Genomic DNA, 20,191 nt, shown 5'->3' on the forward strand with positions numbered 1-20,191 from the left:
ACTCTAGAAGCCGTCATATCCTGACAAAAAGCTCAAGGGTCAAGTAGTTGGCTGGGAACAGGAACAGGCAGCAAAAACAAACTCACACTCAAACACTGACTCAAACTCAAACTCTGGATTCCTTTTTTGGTGACAAAGAAGATATAAACATACAGCCAAAAGAAGTCAACAAAGTCAAAGAGCCTACATCAAAAGCCTCCAAGAAAAATATGAATTGGGCTCAGGCCATTGAAGAGCTCAGAAAGGATTTGGAAAATCAAGTAAGAGAAGTAGAGGAAAAACAGGGATGAGAAATTAGAGTGATGCAAGAAAACCATGAAAAACAAGTCAACAACTTGCTAAAGAAGACCCAAACAATACTGAAGAAAATAACACCTTAAAGAATAGACTAATGCAAATAGAAAAAAAGCTCCAAAAAGCCATTGCGGAGAAGAATGCCTTGAAAGGCAGAATTAGCCAAATGGAAAAGGAGGTCCAAAAGGCCACTGAAGAAAATACCATCTTAAAATTAGATTGGAAGTAGAAGGTAGAAGAAATCAAAATATTATAAAACAAAACCAAAGGAATGAAAAAATGGAAGACAATGTGAAATATCTCATTGGAAAAAACCACTGACCTGGAGAATAGATCCAGGAGAGATAATTTAAAAATTATTGGACTACCTGAAAGTCATGATCAAAAAAGAGCCTAGACATTATCTTTTAAGAAGTTATCAAGGAAAACTGCCCTGATATTCTAGACCCAGAGGGTAAAATAGAAATTGAAAGAATTCACTGATCACCTCTTGAAAAAGATCCCAAAAAGAAAACTCCTAGGAATATTGTCACCAAATTCCAGAGTTTCCAGGTCAAGGAGAAAATACTGCAAGCAGCCAGAAAGAAATAATTTGAATACGTGGAAACACAATCAGGATAACATAAAATCTAACACCTTCTACATTAAGGGATCAAAGGGCTTGGAATATGATATTTCAGAGGTCAAAGGAGCTAGGATTAAAATCAAGAATCACCTACCCAGCAAAACTGAGTATAATGCTCCAATGCAAAATATGGATTTTCAATAAAATAGAGGACTTTCAAGCTTTCTCAATGAAAAGACCAGAGCTGAATAGAAAATTTGACTTTCAAATACAAGAATCAAGAGAAGCATGAAAAGGTAAACAAGAAAGAGAATTCATAAGGGACTTACTAAAGTTGAACTGTTATGTTTACATTCCTACATGGAAAGTTGATATGTATAATTCATGAGAACTTTCTCAGTATTAGGGGAGTAGGGAATACAGACATAGGGCACAGGATGAGTTGAATATGAAGGGATGATATCTTAAAAAATGAAATAAATTTAAGGAGTGAGAGAGGAATATATTGAGAGAAAGAGAAAGGGAGAGATAGAATGGGGTAAATTACCTCACCTAAAAGTGGCAAGTAAAAGCAGTTCTGTTGGAAGGGAAGAGGGGGCAGATGAGGGGGAATGAGTGAATCTTTCATCAGATTCAACTTGAGGAGGGAATAACCTACACACTCAATTGGGTGTCTTACTACACAGGAAAGTAAAGGCAAGGGGATTAAAAGAAAGGGGGGAGATGATAGAAGGGAGGGCAGATGGGGGAGGAGGTAATCAAAAGCAAACAATTTTCAAAAGGGACAGGGTAAAGGGAGAAAGTTAAATAAAGGGGGACAAGATAGGATGGAAGGAAATATAGCTAGGCTTTCACAAAATGAGCACTGTGGAATTGTTTTACATAATGATACATGTGTGGTCTGTGTTGAATTGCTTACCTTCCTAGGGAGGGTGGGTGGGAAGGGAAGAGGGGAGAGAATTTGGAACTCAAAGTTTTAAAAGTAGATGCTTAAAAAAGTTGTTTTTTGCATACAGCTGGGAAGCAAGATATATTAGGAATGGAGCATAGAAATCTATCTTGCCCTAAAAGAAAGTAAGAGGAAAGAGAATGGGGGGAGTGGGGTGAAAAAAGGGGGGGCTGACTGGGGAATGGGGCAATCAGAATATATGCCATCTTGGAATGGGAGGAAGGGTAGAAATGGGAAGAAAATTTGTAACTCAAAATCTTGTGGAAATCAATGTTGAAAACTAAAATATTAAATAAAAATGATAAAATTAAAATTGAACACACAAGGGATACTTTTTAATATGACTTCTAATAAATTTGTGCATTTGTCATGTAAAAGAATTTGAATCTCTGTGGTACAAGGGTATGATAAGCCAAGTATCTGTTACCTTGAAAGCACAAAGTCTCTAAAGGGTAGTAATATATGGAGGGTAAAATTTTCAAGCTTGTTGTAGGAATATAAACTCTTCCCCCTAATGGGCGGACATATAATATATACTCCTTCTTATTCCCAATTGTGAGTGAAAGATGAAGTGAGTGAAAGAAGAAATGACTGAGGAAACAAGGGTTCAAGCTTCTGAGAATATTGATTTATTAAGCAATACATGTCAATTGAATAACAAATCAGGACCAGATCTTTTTAGCTTAAGACTGGACCCTCAATATGGGGAGAAACAAGTTTTTACACATTAAAAACAATTAAATAGACCAGTTAACTATTAGAAAATAATTATCCAGGATATAAAATTTGGTAATCTGATTTCTAATTGGAGGAAAGATTAAAGATTTTCCAAATTGAAAGAGGGAACAATTATAATTCCCTGAAATCAGAAAGATGGGTGTCCTACTCTCTGAAAGAGTCTATACTTAATCAAAGGAACATGAAAGCAATAACTGATTGACTAGTATTGGGCCAGTTTTTAGATAAGATATATGGGTACTTGAGATATATAATTGTGAGAAAACTCCTTGTATCAGTCTTTGGATCTGCTGGGTTTTTTGTCAGTATAACTTAAATACTTAGTTAAGGGTCCCTAAGCAGCAGGTAGAGGTGGTCCAGCTTCTCAAACACTCAGGGACAGGTTCAAAGACAATTAGGTTTTCTTACAATTCCCACAATTGAATAATGTTTTCTCACAGGACAAAAATTGGACCAGATCCATAATTGAATGGAAAGGGAACTGAGCCTTTCCAGGTTTTTCTGAAAGCATCCTGTTTGTCATTTCTTATGACACAACTGTGCTATAAGAAATGATAAGCAAGGATGCTTTTAGAAAACCTAGAAGGACTTACATGAACTGATGCAAAGTGAAATAAGCAGAACCAGGAGAACTTTGTACACAGTAACAGCAATATCGTATGATGATCAACTGTGAATGACTTAGCTATTCTCATCAATATAATGATCCAAAAGAATTCTGAAGGACCTATGATGAAAAATACCATCCACTTTCAGAGAAAGAAATGATGGAGTCTGAATGCAGTATGAAGCATACGTTTTTGACTTTCTTTATTTTTCCTGGGTTTTTTTTTTTGGTCTGCATTTTCTTTCACAACATGACCAATATGGAAATATGTTTTGTATGACTGCACTTGTACAACCTATGTCAAATTGCTTGCCATCTCAATGATGGAGGAGGGGAGGGAAGGAGAGAATTTGGAACTCAATTTTTTAAAAGCTGATTTTAAAATTGTTTTTACATGTAATTAGAAAAACAAACAAAATACTTGAGAAAAAGAAAAGGAACTGAGTTAACTGCAGAACTGAGTCTCAAGATAGAATCAGTGTGGTTCACTCAATTCCCACTACTACTTACTTTTCAAATCCCCTCAAAGGAGAATGATCAGGGAAGGCTTCATGAAGGAGGTGGCATTTAGTCTAGAACTTAAAACACAGATGAGGTCTCGGCTGGCTGAGATAAGAGAGAGGTATAGGGAATGATGAAAGAAAAGAATAAGCAGGACAGAAGGAATTTTTCAAGTTTTGGTGAATAGCCTAGTAAAATCTCAGAATTTAGACCTAAAAGCAATCTTGGAGAAAATCTTTTCTGAGTCCTTTATTATAAAATTGAGGAGACCAAGAACAAAGCGCCTTACCCAAGATCACATAGATTGAAACAGAGTTGGGGTCCTCTGATTACAAATCCAGTGTTCTTTGCATTACACTTCAATGCCTATTTTGTCTGGTTGAGTTGATCAAGGAGGAGGAAGAGAAAGAGGGAGACAGGGATGAGAAGGTTGGAAGCAAATTTTGGAGAGCCTTGAATGCCAGGCCAAGGAGTTTTGCACATTATTTGGGAGAAAATAAGGACTCATTGAAAGTGACTAATAGGGGAGTTGTGGTCAATGATTCAATATAGCTTGATCATATGTATTTTTCCCCTAGGGCTGTGGCTGGAGTAGATGGGGAGCCAGATTTGGTTCATATGGAAATCCAGGATCTCAGTGGAGGTAAGTGATTTGAGAAGCCAGTGATCAAACCACAATTTTTTTTACAGAGTCATAGTAATAGTACTAGTAGAAATAATAATTTACATTTCACAAATTTATGATGTGCTTTCCAAGCAACACAGAGTAAGTGGTCAACATCTGTAAATCTTGTGAGAGTTTTCAAAGCACTTCCATAATCTCATGTCAGAGCTGAGAGGGCTAGCTAATGGTTAGTTGCCAGAATCAAGTTCCAAAAATCTTAGCAAGATGGAATGTTAAGCCAAGACTAATAAGACAAAATTTATTGTGAATAAGTGTAAAGTCTTACACATGCGTACTGAGAATCAACTTCATAAGTGTAAGATGTATGGGGAGAATATAGTTAACTTTAAAAAGATAGCAATATGAGTCAACAATATGTTATGGCAGCCCCCGAAAAAGCTAATATATATTATATTAGCTATAGTAACAGAAGTATAGTAACCAGTACGGGGAGCTCATGACCCTGCTATGTTCTGCCTTGGTCAACCTGCATCTTGGCTATTATGATAAATTCTGGTTGCCACATTTTAAGAATAATATTGATAACTTTGAACTTGTCCAAAAGACAGCAACCAATACCAAGTCATATGTAGAACTTTTAAAGGAACTGGGAACATTTAATCTGTTGACAAGAAGACTTAGGTTAGACATGAAAATGGTCAACAATTATTTGAGGAGTGATAGCCTAGAAGATGATTTCACAGATTGTTCTTTTGGGCTCCACAGGACAGAATTAAAAGCGTCAAGTGGAAGTTTCAGAAAGAAAATTTAGCTTATTGTAAGACAAAACTTCTTAACAATTGTAGCTGTCCCAAAGTGGAATGGTCTTCCTTGGGAGGAAGTGGGTTCTACTTCACTGGGGATCTCCAAGCAGGGGTATGATGACCAGTGAGTGATGGTGCATCTTACAGAGGGGACTCTTGTTGGTCAATGACTGGAGCCAAGGCTTTTGAGGTCTCTTCCAATGCTGAGAGTCTTAAGTTTCTAGGACCTCCTCCAAGACTCTATGAGAGAGGCAGTATAAATATAATTATCTCCATTTTATAGAAACTGAAGCTCATAGAAATCATAGGAATATAGGATTTGGATGTGGGAGGAGCCTTAGATATCACTAAGCTCATGCCCTCCATTTTAAGTCTGAAGAAACAGGGGACCAGAGAGTAGAAGCAGTTTTCTCAAGGCCACCCAGACCATGAGGAACAATGCTTAGATTTGATTCCCAGGTCCTCAGACTCCCAATTTTGTGTTCTTTTCACTGAATCATGCTTCTCCCCATGAAAAGCCTCACATTCATTTCCACTGCCCACAGCAAGAAAATGCTATACCAGATTCCTTGAAGTTGGCCTATGCATATAGCTAAACTGACTGGGCTGTGTAGAAATGTGGTAGAATTTAAAGTTTACTTGTTTTCCAACAAGAGATAAATTGAAGTCAAGAAGCTACGGTCCAATGAAAAAAGCTATTAATAGTACAATTTGTTCTGGCACTTAACTATTGGACGTTTTTCCTGCTCTGCACATACAGCTGCCAGTTTATCTGTGGTGTGGGAAGAGAATCTGTTAGAATGAATATCCACATATGTCAGTTGTTCTAAGCTCCCAGAAACCCTTCCGGCTCCAAATTCAGCACAGTTCCCTTCATACCATTTAAAGATTAAAAAGCAAGATAAGGGCCCATGAACCTGGAATTATAATGAGAGTTGTCCTCTGAGACTCCTTCTGGATATGATGATAACAGGAATCATAGCTCACATTTCTACAGGGCTTGGCAATTTTTATCACCCCCATTTCACAAATAGGGAAACTGAGCTTGGGCCATGGTAGTTTGGGGCCTTGAAGGGAAATCTCCTGACCCAATACCTATGTGTGAGAGGGGGTGTTTGGTGATAGGGGGAGAGTTACACTTTGTGTTACAAACCCAGCGACCTGACAGCATTAAATTAATACTAGATAGCACTTGAAGGTGCACAAAGCACTATAATGTAGTCTCTCATTTGAGCCTCAGCAATTTCCTTAAGTAGATGTAGTTATTACCCCATTTTAGAGATGAGGAAATTGAGGCTGAAAAGGTTGACTGTGGAACCCAGGGCTATCAAGCTAATAAGTGTCTGAGCAAAGAAATGACCTCAGTTATTCCTAAGTCCAAGCTCAGTACTCTATTCTTAGTGCTGCCTCTAGGGGGTGGGGGGATAACTCAGTAAGACCATCTCTTAAAGGATTGCTTGAGGGAACACTCACTCGAGTAAAATTGCTGTTGTTCCCTCATTCAATCCTGTCCAACTCTTTGTGACCCTGTGTAGGGTTTTCTTGACAAAGATACTAGAGTGATTTGCCATTTTCTTCTCCAGCCCATTTGGCATATGAGGAAACTGAGGCAAACAGGGTAAAGTGACATGCCCAGGGTCACACAGCTAGGAAATATTTGAGGTCAAATTTGAACTCACATCTTCCTGACTCCAGGCCTAGCACACTGAGCCAACTAGCTGCCTTCAGTGAAATTACAGACTTTAAAAAAATTTTTCGATTTTTAAAAATATTGGTTACTCTATTCCTCTGTTCCCTTGACCAGTGCAAATCACAATTCCTCCAATCTCTTAAGAGATGGTCTTCATGAGCAACAACCCCTCCCGCTAGGGGCAGCTAGTTAGCACAGAGAATAAAGCACTGAGCCTAGAGTCAGGAAGAGCTGAATTCAAATTTGGCCTCAAACACTGAGTAGGTGTGTGACTCTAGGCATTTCACTTAACCTCTGCCTGCCTCAGTTTTCTTGGCTGTACAATATGGATAATAATATACCTAGCTCCCAGGGTTGTTGTGAAGATTGAATGAGATATTTGTAAAGTGTTTAGCATAGTGCCTGGCACGTGGTCAGTGTTTAATAAAGGCTTGTTTCCTTCCTTTCTTTTTCCTCCTTCCTCCCGTTTCTCCCCCCATTGCCATCTCCTCTCAAATCAACCTTTCTCTAGTAATGAACTTCTCAATGTTTAACTCATCTGGTCCTTGGACTACAGATGATCTATTGCTGTACCTTTTTTTCATTCATCCTTCCCCTTTGCCAACTTGGTAGGACCTTCCAGAGCTTGTGTATAGCCTTTGAGACCCCAGGATTGCTTCCATGCCATAGTGAGGATGCATGGAAGTACTTGGGGATGGAGGGGAAAGGAGTAGTCAAAATAAACTGGATGAGAGAGAGAAATCCCCAAATGTGCCCCAAAGTGATTTTAGATCCAAGCCCAAATCTTTGTGAATTTCCATTTTGTTTAGTGCTTTTGAGCTACAACTTCCCAAACGATGAATCTAGAAAAAAGGCTCATTAGCACTCCTGATTTACCAGCAATCCCTTGCCAGAGAATTCAGTTGATGAGTCAAAAACCTAAGGATTCAATTTCCCTTGGGAAACAGAATGGTTTAAATATAAAGGGAACAGATGTCTGGCAAAATATGTTTGTGGTTTTGTTCAACCATAAATATTTGAAAAATAGTTCAAGCATTTTCCCTAAAGCAAAACACCGCCAGTTTCTCTTATGCTCATATATGTATGTTTTGGAATGGCCAGCATTGTTCTTTAGCATGCAGCAAGCTGCAACCTATATCCTGGAAGAGACATCTACTTTCTTGAGGCCTAATTTCACTTAAACCAAACTTAGGAAGCATCCTAGGTCTTAGTTTGAATAACACTTTTCTTTTGAAATATTTGCTCATTCATTCATTTAAACATTATTTATAAGTCCCGACCATGTACAGTTTAACTAGTCATCAGGGTAGGAGGGCCAGGGGGGTGGGGCTGAGACATGAAGATAAGACACAATCCTTCTATACAAGAAACTTAAGAGGAAAGATACTACATATATATGTTATTACTAAATATTTGCAATATTCAACAAATATGATACTTGAGACTTTAAATCTTGGACCTGAATGGCTATTCCTAGAGGAATGGTGGGGGAGCATAATTTAGCATAATCAACATAACTAATTTGTTTTACCTTCCCTTTTTGATTCCCTAAAATGCCCCAGTTTTCACCTCTTTCTTTCTCCAAGTAAAATTCTGCTTTCCTTTTCATTATGATTCTCTGACTTCCCAATATATAAGTACATAAACCCAGCATGGATTATCAGAATGATATTGCTTCTCTGAGGAGATGTCTTCTATGCGTGATAAGAGAAGAAGCTAGACCCAATCAGATACACACTTGGTCATTAGTATCTGGGGGCAGATATTACTGAGGCTACACCCATTTGTAATCTGAAGAGCTCAGTCTGGTCCCTGTGTTCCTTCATGGTGACCATAGACAAGTAGAGTCCAAAAGAATCTCTCTTCATGGATCTCTACTGTCCTAGAAGCAAACAGCCATTAAAATATTACTTAGGAGCTCAAATGTCCTGAGAGGAGATGCATTAACTCACACAAAAAGATGGTAAAACAGGAAACCACTCTCCATGCAAAATATCCCTGAAGTTCAATGCACTATTCCTATCTGTCACCTATGTGTTTCCCAAGAAAGCAGATATTTTAGGATCATAGGACCATAGAAGAGTTGGAAGGGACCTCAGAGGACACAGAGTCAAATACCCTTCATTTTACAGATCAGAAAACTGAGACCCAGGAAACTGGGCCTCGGGAAAAGTTTAAAAAAAAAGGAGAGAGGGGGGCGGTAGGGAGATATAGGGAGGGAGGAAGGGGGGGGAGAGAGAGAGAGAGAGAGAGAGAGAGAGAGAGAGAGAGAGAGAGAGAGAGAGAGAGAGAGAGAGAGAGAGAGGAGGGAGGAGGAAGGGAGGGAGAGAGGGAGAGAGGGAGGGAGGGAAGGAAGGAAGGGTCAGTCAGCTATTCTCTTCCCCAGTCTCTCTTGGTACTGCCACCAACGTTGATTAAGTCACCACTTGAAGGTACTTGAAGAATTTAAATGACTTTTCCAGGGTCACACAAGGTAGTAAGATTCAGAGGGAGAATTCGGGCCCATGCCATTGAGTTCAAAACCAGGACAATTTCCACTCTCTTGTGCTAACAGTATCATAAGAACCTGTATGCTCTTTAAGTTTTAAGCTTCCCTTAGTAATTTTCTGAGTGATAACAGCTGTATACACCAGTGACCTCTGCTACTCTGCCTGAGTGCCCCTCATGCTGCTTGCTGACTCCTGTCTTTATATTGAAAATGACCTGTGATAATGCCCTCATGGTGGTGGTGGTGGTGGTGGTGGTGGGTGGGTGGGTGGGGGTGTGTTTGTGTGTGTGTGTGTGTGTATGTGTGTGTGTGTGTGTGTGTGTGGATACCGTCCTGGCTTCATTGCCTATCTGAGGCTTTTTTTCCCCTTAAGCTGTTGGCACAAATTCTTAATAATTTTTTTCAAGTATCTCCCTAGGTAAAATAAATGAATGAACAGTTTTAAAATAGGATTGGGATAAGGACTGGACCTGTGATTTCATGGACATAGGGAATTCTAAGATGAGGGAATTCCCTCTATTTCCTACCAATTCACATCAACATTTTCTCTGAAATTTTAGAGCTGCCTAGTGAACTGAGATAGTAAGTGACTTGTCTGGGGTCACCACCTTTGTCACCAACAGTACTTGGCCCAGATCTCCTGGATTTTTAATCTTTATTCACGAAGACAAGCAATCTCTCTCTCTCTCTCTCCCTCTCTCTCTCTCTCTCTCCCTCCCTCCCTCCCTCCCTTTCCCTCTCTCCTTCTTTCCTTCCCTCCCTCCCTCCCTCCCTCCTTCTCTCTGTCTCTGTCTGTCTCTGTCTTTCTCTGTCTCTCTGTCTCTATCTCTCTTTCTCTGTCTCTTGCTCTCTCACACACACACCCACTCCCTCTTTATCTCTCTCCTTTTTGTTTAACAATTGAAGATCTTCTGAGAAGCAAACATCTTGCCTGAAAAAAAATTGTTGAAAATTTAGAACAATGAGTATACCAAAGATCCAGTTTTGACCATAATAATGCCACAGTCAGTGCTTTGGCTTAGAGAAAGAGCCCATGTTCTTGAAGGACCAGACCTCCACAAGAGAATGATTCTCCTTCGTCATATGACTCAGGTGATGAATTTAAAAATTAAATTTCCTAAGGGAAGCAAATAATTCTCATCCTGTTCCCTGAGCACTTAGCAGGTTTGTACTGCTCTAGCCCTGTACCAGGGGACATACTTCATTGCTAGTGCTCTCTATCTTATTTCCTCTCTAGACCATAAGCACCTTAAGGTCAGCGACTGTGTTTTATATGCACTTTGTATCTCGAACATGACTTAGTACACATTGTCACTTAAGAAGTGTGTCTCAATTTTGTTGCCATGGCTCCTACCTTCCTGATAAGAGATCACCTGCCCCACTATGCTTTTACAGACAATTTTCATGAATTCCTGTGGCCAACCATATTTCATCCTCATCCCCAAAGTAATGAAGCTTTTGAAGCTTCTTTAAGCTCACTTTTGGGGTGATAGTTGCTGTTGGTCCCATACTCAATTCAGCAAAATTAACTAAGCTCTCTATTTGGAGGATTGTGCCATGCACTGGAATATAGCATTTTAAAGGACAAGTCCCAGGGCAGCTAGGTGGCAAAGTGAGTAGAGCACTGGCCCTGGAGTCAGGAGGACCTGAGTTCAAATGTGACCTCAGACACTTGACACACTTACTAGCTATGTGACCGTGGGCAAGTCACTTAACCCCAATTACCCTGCCTTCCCCCCTGCAAAAAAAAAAAAAAGGACAAGCCCCCTACTACAAGAGGGTTGTGAAGGAAGGGCTGATAGAGAGAAATGATCTGAGCTTAAGGGTGCACTATACACCATCATGAAAAATTACAAGAGGATTTTAATTTAAAAACTGGATGTCAGTCCACAAACATTTGTTAAGCACTTGCTATGTGCTTAACTGTGCTAAGCACTGTGCTAAGTGTTAGGAATACAAATTAAAAAGCATCCAATCTAATGGAAGACATCCACACACACAAGAAAGCTGAAAGGTAGGTGGGGAGGGAGAGGGAAAAATAAACATTGATGGGGGAGTACAGTTCAAAGGAGGGGGGCAGCGAGATGGATAGAGCACTGGTCTTGGAATCAGGAAGACACATCTTCATGGGTTCAAATCCAGCCTCAGACAGTTACGAGTTTGGTGACCCAGGGCAAGTCACTGAACCCTGTTTGCCTCAGTACCTGGTCTATAAAATGAGCTGGAGAAGGAAACGGCAGACCACTCTAGTATCTTTGCCAAGAAAACCCCAAATGGGGTCAGGAAGAGCTGGACAGGATGGAAGTGACTAAAAAACAACAACAAATAGTCCAAGAAATCAACCGGTTCAAAATGAAGCCCTCTTTAAGGGGGTGCTTTGAGAGGAATTCTTTGCTCTTCCCTCCAGCCATACAATAAGAGGGGCAGAAGATACAGAAAGTACTAATGAGGTAGAAGCATTAACCTCACAGGATGATAAATTTCTCAGCAACAGGATTTTCTGGGAGCATGATTATGATTACTCCAAGGAGTGCCATTGGTGGGAAATGAAGTTGACTGGCCTAGGGGCCCTATTTAAATGGAGGCTTTGGGAGGAGTTCTTCACTCAGCCCCCAAGCCCTCCGATCTGAGGGGGAGAGAGTACTGATGAGATGTGAATACCAACATTGATACTTTGGTGGTGGGCATAGCATCGCAGTAAGATTCATGAATGGTAGAAGCACAAAATGTGCTTTAGCATGACAGACTGTTGTCTAACATAGCTGTTTCCTTCACCAAGAAGAACACTAAAATGTTGGTTTTTCCTTTGAGTTTATTTTACAAGAATAGATTTTGGTCATTGTTCTCCCCAGGTTTCCGCTATGTCACCTGTCAGTCTCAGAATTGCTCTGATAGAACACCCACGATTCCATTTGCGAGCAGCATTGACCACAATTCCCTGACTGTGCAGGACGACTACATATTCTTTAAGGTAAATGCAAATTAATTCCCCTATGTATTCAACTGAAGGAATGTGACACTCTGGACCGATAAAAGGGAGGCAGACGAGGACCCTATGAAATGTTATTTCTTCTTTGATAAAATGCTGGAAATTAACTTTATAATTCAATTCAGAAGTAAACCACATCCATAGTATCCCCTTTTAGAGAGTTTTAGGGTTCCAAAAGCATTTTATCTATATTATCCCATTTGATGGACAGCAACTTACAAGCTTAAGAAGGGGAAGGGAAAGAAATAAGCACTTATCTAGTGCCTACTATGTACCAAGCACTATGTTAAGCACTTTACAAATACTGTCTGATTTGACCTTCACAAAGACCCTGGCATGTAGGTATAATTATGATCCCCCTTTTACAGTTGAGGAAAAATAAGTCAAACCAAAGTTAAAAGACTTGCTTAGGATGACACAGCTAGGTAAGTGTCTGAGGTCCAATTTCGACTCAGGTCTTCCTGACTCTGAGTCTAGCTCTCTTTCCACTGGGCTACTTAGATGCCTTGTTAATGCAAGTACTCTTCTTCCCATTTTGGAGATGAGGAAGATGCAGAGGCCCAGAAACCAGAAGTACCCACCCCTTATGGGAGATTTTCCTTGGTGCTTCCAACTCTCTTCTTGCTTATCTGTCTGCATAGTTTATCTCTGCAGTAGAATGTAAGTTCCTTGAGGGCAGAGACTGTTTTCATCTTTGTATGGTCTACACACAATAAAAATGTTTTTTTTTTAAATTAACTGAATTAAATTGAACTTCCCTTATTTAGGATCCTATAGCTCCTAAGCAGCAGAAACAGAATTTGAACCTTGGTTTACTTAATGCAGATCCCCAAAGTCCCAGAAACTTGGAGTTGGAAGGGATCTTGGAGCTTACATAGTCCAAACTGTAGCTGAGCAAAAATCCAGTCTCCATGACAGCCCTTACCCTATTGATAGAAAGCAGTTGTGACCTTAAGCCTTCTCTTCTACAAGTTCAACATTGCCAGAGCCTTCATCTGATTTTTATAATGCATATTCTCTGTAACCCTCATCATCACCCTAGTCACCTCCTTCTGGACCAGTAGTTCTTGACCTTTTTTATATATCATGGACCCTTTGGGCAGCGTGATAAAGCCTATGAAGGCATTCTCAGAATAATTTTAAGTGCATAAATTAAAATACTTGGGATTACAGTAGGAAAACATGTTGAAACATAGCTATCAAAATATTTTTCTAAAAAGTTCACAGACCCCAGATGAACTCTTGCAGGCTGTAGACACTCCAATTCATTACTGATGTTTAAAAAATATGGTTCCCAAAACTGAAGACAATATGCCATCTTTGTTATAACCAGTGCTCTTGCCCTTACACCACAATGGCTCCTAGAGTTTTCTGAAGATTGTGTCCATTTGCTCTGCTATTGCCATCACCTCCCAAGTATCTCAATCTTTTTGTTGTTGTTGCTGCTGCTGCTGCTGGTAATGGCTTATTTATTTGTTCATTCATCCATCTATCCATCCAACCATCCATCCATCAATCCATCCATCTATTCATTCATTCATTCAAGTGTGATGACCAAGTAGAACTCATTCAGATCCCAGCTAAGAAAGAAGCAAGAATCATCTTCTTCCATAGCTAGTTTGCTTGATGAGGATTAGGAAATGAATGCCTCCCAAAGACACCCACACCCATTTCCTTGGGAACAATGTTCTGGGTGTCCACATGGCAGGAACCACTTCTCACCATGAACAAACTGTGAAATGGATTTAGAAATAAATTTCCTAGAGAAAATCATTCCTCCTGAGCCCTGCCTTATATTGTTTGGAGGTGACATTGTTTATAACTCCCCAACAGCTACAATTCAGATCTATTTCACAGCTAGTGTGTGGTGAGAAGTGGTTCTCCCTGTGTGAGCTTCCTGACTGCCAAACTTAGCAAAACGGGTGATGCCTTTGACAGGGCGGAATCCAAAATGCGTTAGCACATCCTGAAGATGGAGGAGAGGTAATTGACCTGCTTTGATTTCAGATTTGAGTAACAAAAATATGTAACATTTATTATGGATGGATGTTGACATAGATAAACACAGACTGTGTGAATGTAACCGGAGAAGCGAGCAGTCTTTCTGCCTGGTACATTTGTATATTCCAGAGCTGTGGTGAAGGGGACATTGAGCTGTCCCTACTATAGTCTGACACCTCCAGGGATATTTATTTCCCACAGTCCTTTCTGAACATACTATAGGTTATTTAGGCTTTTTGATGATAATAACAGAAAATGTAAGGAAGTAGTTCCTAATGATTAGAGTTGTCCATAATTGGGAACTGGGCTGCCTCCAGAAGCAGAGCCTCTCATTTCTGGATGTCTTCAATTAGAGGCAGGTTAATCACTCTTTTGTTATGTCACAATCAATCAAATCGGTCAATCAGCAAGCATTTATGAAGTGCTTATTCTGTGTAAGGCACTGTGCTGGCAGACTAGTCTCCCAAGGAGCTCACTTTCTGAAGGAAGAGAAATGAATAAGGGATTTGAGTAACTAGATAATTTCAAAATCGTCTTTCTATTCAATCCAATGGGACTCAGGGATTCTTTGATGTCATTAAGGTCCAAAAGAACAAAGCAAGAAAAGACTATTTCATCAAGTTGCATTTGTGTGTGTGTGTATGTGTGTGTGGATAGATAGATAGACAGATAAATCGATATACATATATAGGGTTGTCCTTCCTAATTAATAGCAATAATATTGATGTTATTGGTTCACTTTTTGTAGTGCTTTATGAAACACAAATCTCTTCCCTCATAGCCCATAATTTATTTGAAAGAATTTGACTCAGGAGGCCTTGATTCATGCCACAGTTTTGGAAATGAATATGTAACCATGAGTTAATAGATTCATAATATTAACCTTTATTAATAATTAATTTTATGGTTAATTGTATCAATTAAATAATTTTAGTAAATGATTAATTATATGACTAATAAATAATGATAGCTTTCTGTGCCTCAGTTTCCTCAAGTGTTTGTAGTATCTAACTTAGAGGACTATAAATGGGGAAAGTGCTTTATAAACCTTAAGGTGAAATAAATGTTATTGTTCGCAACCCTGTCATGTGGGAAGTGTTAACATCATTAACTCCATTTTATTAATGACTTGAAGTCATTTTTTAATGACTTCCAGACAGGACTCAGTCTGTAAGTGCTGAGTCCAGATTCTGTCTTTCATACTTACTAGCTATGTGGTTGTAGGCAAACCATTTAACTTAACCTTTAAATCAAGGTTGTCCAACCTTAGTTTTTTATTGAAATAATAGACAATATTTTTTGATTTGCCATTTTAGTGAAAGCTCTGCGGTAGCTCGGCTTCATTTACTAAAGCATTCCTGTAAATTTCTGTGCTTGTAGGCAGGCCGCATAAATCACACTGTGGGCCAGGCCGCATTTTGGGCAGCCCTGCTGTAAATTAAGGATAATGATGATACCTCTAGTACCTAGCTGAAAGAATTGCTGTAAGGCCCAAATGAGATAATGGACATAAAGTGCTTTACTAACCATAGAACAGTCTATCCATGTTCATTGTAATTGTTAGGAAACATGTCCAGAGAGGAAAGTTATACCACACAACCAGAAAGGTCACAAAGCCAGTAAGAAGCAGTCAGGACTTAGTACTATGTCTCCAGCTCATGGATACTTTTTATCTGGCTGCTTCCTGTTAGGGGAAAAAAAAAAGATAAATGAATTTCCTTTTAGCGTTTAGACTAGAGAAACTGATTTCCCTTGAAAGGCGGTATTTTTGACAGCTTGATATGACAAATCAAGCTGATATTTTAAAATGAAATAAATAAAAATAACAACTGTCTAGTTTTCCTCTTATCTGTCAGTTAATAAATCAGAATCCTAAAGGCTTCCCATTTATTATTCAGTGAAAAAAAAGGTTTTGTAATGAAAAAGTGACTTAAAGAAGTTCAAATGTTACACTTTTCGATGGGTATTAAATATTCAGGCAGGTAGATCTGTCATACTTCATCTCTATTTCAACAGACAAAGGTCAAATTTGCATCTTTCAGCAAGTACTGTTTTTGTTTTTAAATTTTTTATTCATTTATTTATTTATTTTTAATTTTTAGCATCCATCCCATTAAGAGGAAGAATCAGGAGACCTATAATTTTGTCCCTGCTATCCAAGAACTTTTGGCAAGACATTTCACAATTTAAGGCCTCTGTGCCTTCATCTCTAATGTAAAAATATTGTACTGGATCTTCTCTAAATTCCTTCATAGTTCTGACATTCTAGGTACTAGGGTCCCTTCTTGCTCTTATATTGCCTGTTATATCCTCCTTCCATTTCTTACATTTTATTCTATGTTTTCAGGGAGCTTCCAGTTATTACAATTTATATTCTCTAATCTAATCTTCCTTCTGGCTCTAACATCATCCTGTGTTCTAATATTCCTTCCAGGTCTAACCCTCTATGTATTTTGATTGGATTCCATCCATTTTTAAATATACTGACCTTTGATATCAACAGCCTTCTGATTATTTCTCTAATCCAGGAGTTCTTAACCTTGATTCATTAACTAAAGGATTTGTCTATACATACATATGTGTATACATACATGCATGTGTACATATAATATATATATATATATTTGATAATTTTATTTAAATATAATTTATTTCCTTTGCAATTCTTTGTATTTTATTTTATACCTTTAAAAACGTTGCTCTTTTGTCCATATGACAAAAACATTAACAACCCCTGATCTAATCAATGTGTCTTTTTACTTTCCCCTTCATTAAATTAGGCAAAGTTGAATGCCTTTTTTTCAATATCTTGCAAAAACATTAAACTAAAATAAAACAAAACAAAACAGGTTTTTCTCCATCAGCACTCCTGATATTACCACATTACATTTTCTTCCTTATAATCAGTAGAAATCCTGAATGTTTCCTCTCTGAACTGTTGATCAATCAATCCATGATCAAAATAATTGATTTGTTTTTTAAGTTCAGCTCCTTTTGAGGAGTGAATGACATTGTGACTTTGGTTCTTACTCCTAGCAGAGAGTTTTTTCACTCACTATACCAAGCACTCTCTGAACTATCCTAATCAGCCATCCTAAAATCCTTCCTACATTTTTGGTGATTAATGGGTTGTGATTTTTGGACTTGCATGCGTGAGTGTGTTTGCTTTTGTGTGTGTGTGTGTGTGTGTGAGTGTGTGTGTGCGTGTGTATGTTTGCATCCACCAAGCAATAGAGAAGAATAGCAGCTCAGACACCCAGAACTTAATAGGAGACAAAATCCAAAGAAAGGAGCCAGTAATAAAATCCATGCCCTCAAATATCTCTATGCCAACACTTAACATTTAAGTAACAAACAAAAGGAAAAAGAGGTCCCACCTCAAGTAGGCAAATTAGACCTCAAAGTATCGCTAAAACTTAATTAAAAGAAATCCAAGGCTGGACTATAGATTTAGATTGGTACACATTATTCAAAGGAACAAAGCAGAGGAAAGGGATAGGATTCTATATTAAGAAAATATGTAAAGAAATCCAGGCGATATGGTGGGGAGCATGAAGATGGAATATTTGAGTAAAGGATGACAGAAAGAGAATGAGAAGTGATTATGTAATTGAAATATACTTTAAACCATAGAGAAAGACAAAATAGATAAGAAGTTTTAGAAAGAGATCACAAGTGTGGCATAGGGGCATGATATCCTAGTGATTGAGGTTTCAGTGATTCCTGAGCTACCATCAGTGATATTTGAAAGATGATGAAAAATCGGAGACGTATCTGAAGATTGGAGAAATAAAAATCTGATTTTCCAAAAATGAGGAGAGAACAGGGATAGCCAACAATAAGCCAGTGGACTTACAAAAATTCTAGAGTGGATCATGGAAAAGATGGTCATGATATGGTTTGAAAGTGAATCAGTGATTGCCAGTAGACAGTATGATTTCATCAAAAACACGTCATGCCAGACTAGACTCATTTCCTTTTATGACAAGATTACTTAAATGAATAGATGAAGAAAATGCCCTGAATATAACTTATCTAGATTAGCATCTCATACTGTTCTCGTGGATGAGGCAGAACAATACAAGTATACAATAATACAGTTAGTTGAATTCAGAGGGCATTGAATAACAAGGCTCAAGGAGTAATTTGTTAATGGTTTAATGTTATCATGTTAAGAGGTCTCCAGTGGAGTGCCTCAGGGAGATGTGTTAGCTCTGTGGCATTTAACATATTTAAATCAGCATAGAGGACATGCTGCTTCAACAGCAGATGACATAGTGCTAAGAGGATTAGCTGACCCATTGGACAATAAGTTTAAGATACCAAAAGGTCTCTTACAAGCAAGAGTTGGGGACTTAATAAGATAATACTGAATAATAATTCAGTAGGGATAAATGTAAAGGCTTACAAGCCAATGTAAAAAACAAACAGACAAACAAACAAACAAAGATCAGCTTCCCAAATGCAAGAAGAGGAAGGCTTAGTTATGTTCCAGTTGTTCTAGACAGATGTTTGTTTTATTGGACAGCAAACTCAATCTGAATCAGTGTGATATAGCAGGCAAAGAGTTATTGTTACTTTGTGCTATATTGAGTGAATTGGCTTCTGGAAAAGGTGGAGGATGTTCCCAATATACTCTGCCCTCTGGAGGGGTTTTTTTGGTTCAGTTCTGGGTGCTATAGTTAAAAAAGTATGAGCCAGCAGGGGTGGGGAACCTGTGGCCTGAAGGCCACATGTGGCCCTCTAGGTCCTCAAATGCAGCCCTTTGACTGAACCCAAACTTTACAGAACAAATCCCCTTAATAAAGGGGGAGCTGGAGGGCGGAGCCAAGATGGCGGCTGGTAAGCACGGACTAGAGTGAGCTCCGTACCCGAGTCCCTCCAAAAACCTATAAAAATGGCTCTGAACCAATTCTAGAACGGCAGAACCCACAGAACAGCAGAGGGAAGCAGGGCTCCAGCCCAGGACAGCCCGGATGGTCTCTGGGTGAGCTCTATTCCACACGGAGCTGGGAGCTGGGAGCTGGGAGCTGGGAACAGAGTGGAGCAGAGCCCAGCCTGAGCGGCGTGGACGATCCAGACCGGAAGCCGGGCGGAGGGGGCCCTAGCGCCCTGAATACGTGAGCAGTTACCAGACCCCTCGACCCACAAACACCAAAGACTGCGGAAAAGGTTAGTGGGAAAAGCTGCAGGAGTGGAAGGAGTTCGCGGTTCGGCTTCCAGCCCCCGGGGGCAGCGGAGGTGGGGCAGCTACAGCTGTTGTTACTTCCGGCTCCAGGCCCACCTGGTGGGGGGAATTAAGTGGCGGATCACAGCAGGGGTGCACAGCCTGCCGAAGATCTGAGCCCAGTCTGGACTGGGGGTCCTTGGGGAAGGAGGAGTGCGGCTCTGACAGAGCTGGCACCTCCCCCCCAAACGTAGAACATAGAACTCTGTAATCTACAAGCAGTCATACCCCACTGAAAAGCTCAAGGGTCAAGTTAGTTGGTTGGGAATATGGCCAGGACGCGAAAACGTGCCCAGATTCAGTCTCAGACTTTGGATTCTTTCTTTGGTGACAAAGAAGACCAAAACATACAGCCTAAAGAAGACAACAAAGTCATAGAGCCTACAACCAAAGCCTCCAAGAAAAACATGAACTGGCCCCAGACCATAGAAGAACTCAAAAAGGATTTGGAAAAGCAAGTTAGAGAAGTAGAGGAAAAATTGGGAAGAGAAATAAGAAGGATGCGAGAAAACCATGAAAAACAAGTCAATGACTTGCTAAAGGAGACCCAAAAAAATACTGAAAAATACACTGAAGAAAACAACACCTTACAAAATAGACTAACTCAAATGGCAAAAGAGCTCCAAAAAGCCAATGAGGAGAAGAATTCCTTGAAAGGCAGAATTAGCCAAATGGAAAAGGAGGTCCAAAAGACCACTGAAGAAAATACTACTT

General features: G+C 39.4%; 1 protein-coding gene across 1 annotated transcript in view; it reads left to right on the plus strand.

The window, feature by feature from the left end:
- The window catches only part of SORCS2 (sortilin related VPS10 domain containing receptor 2), a 265,638-nt gene that overhangs the window by 49,794 nt on the left and 195,653 nt on the right, over window positions 1–20,191 (plus strand). Inside the window, exons 4-5 of the mRNA XM_036765080.1 lie at window positions 4,233–4,297; window positions 12,113–12,231. Of these exons, the coding sequence (XP_036620975.1) occupies window positions 4,233–4,297; window positions 12,113–12,231 (184 nt within the window). The remainder of the gene's footprint in view (window positions 1–4,232; window positions 4,298–12,112; window positions 12,232–20,191) is intronic.

Source organism: Trichosurus vulpecula, chromosome 6 (assembly GCF_011100635.1).
Source record: "Trichosurus vulpecula isolate mTriVul1 chromosome 6, mTriVul1.pri, whole genome shotgun sequence".
In the NCBI taxonomy this organism is placed as follows: Eukaryota; Metazoa; Chordata; class Mammalia; order Diprotodontia; family Phalangeridae; genus Trichosurus; species Trichosurus vulpecula.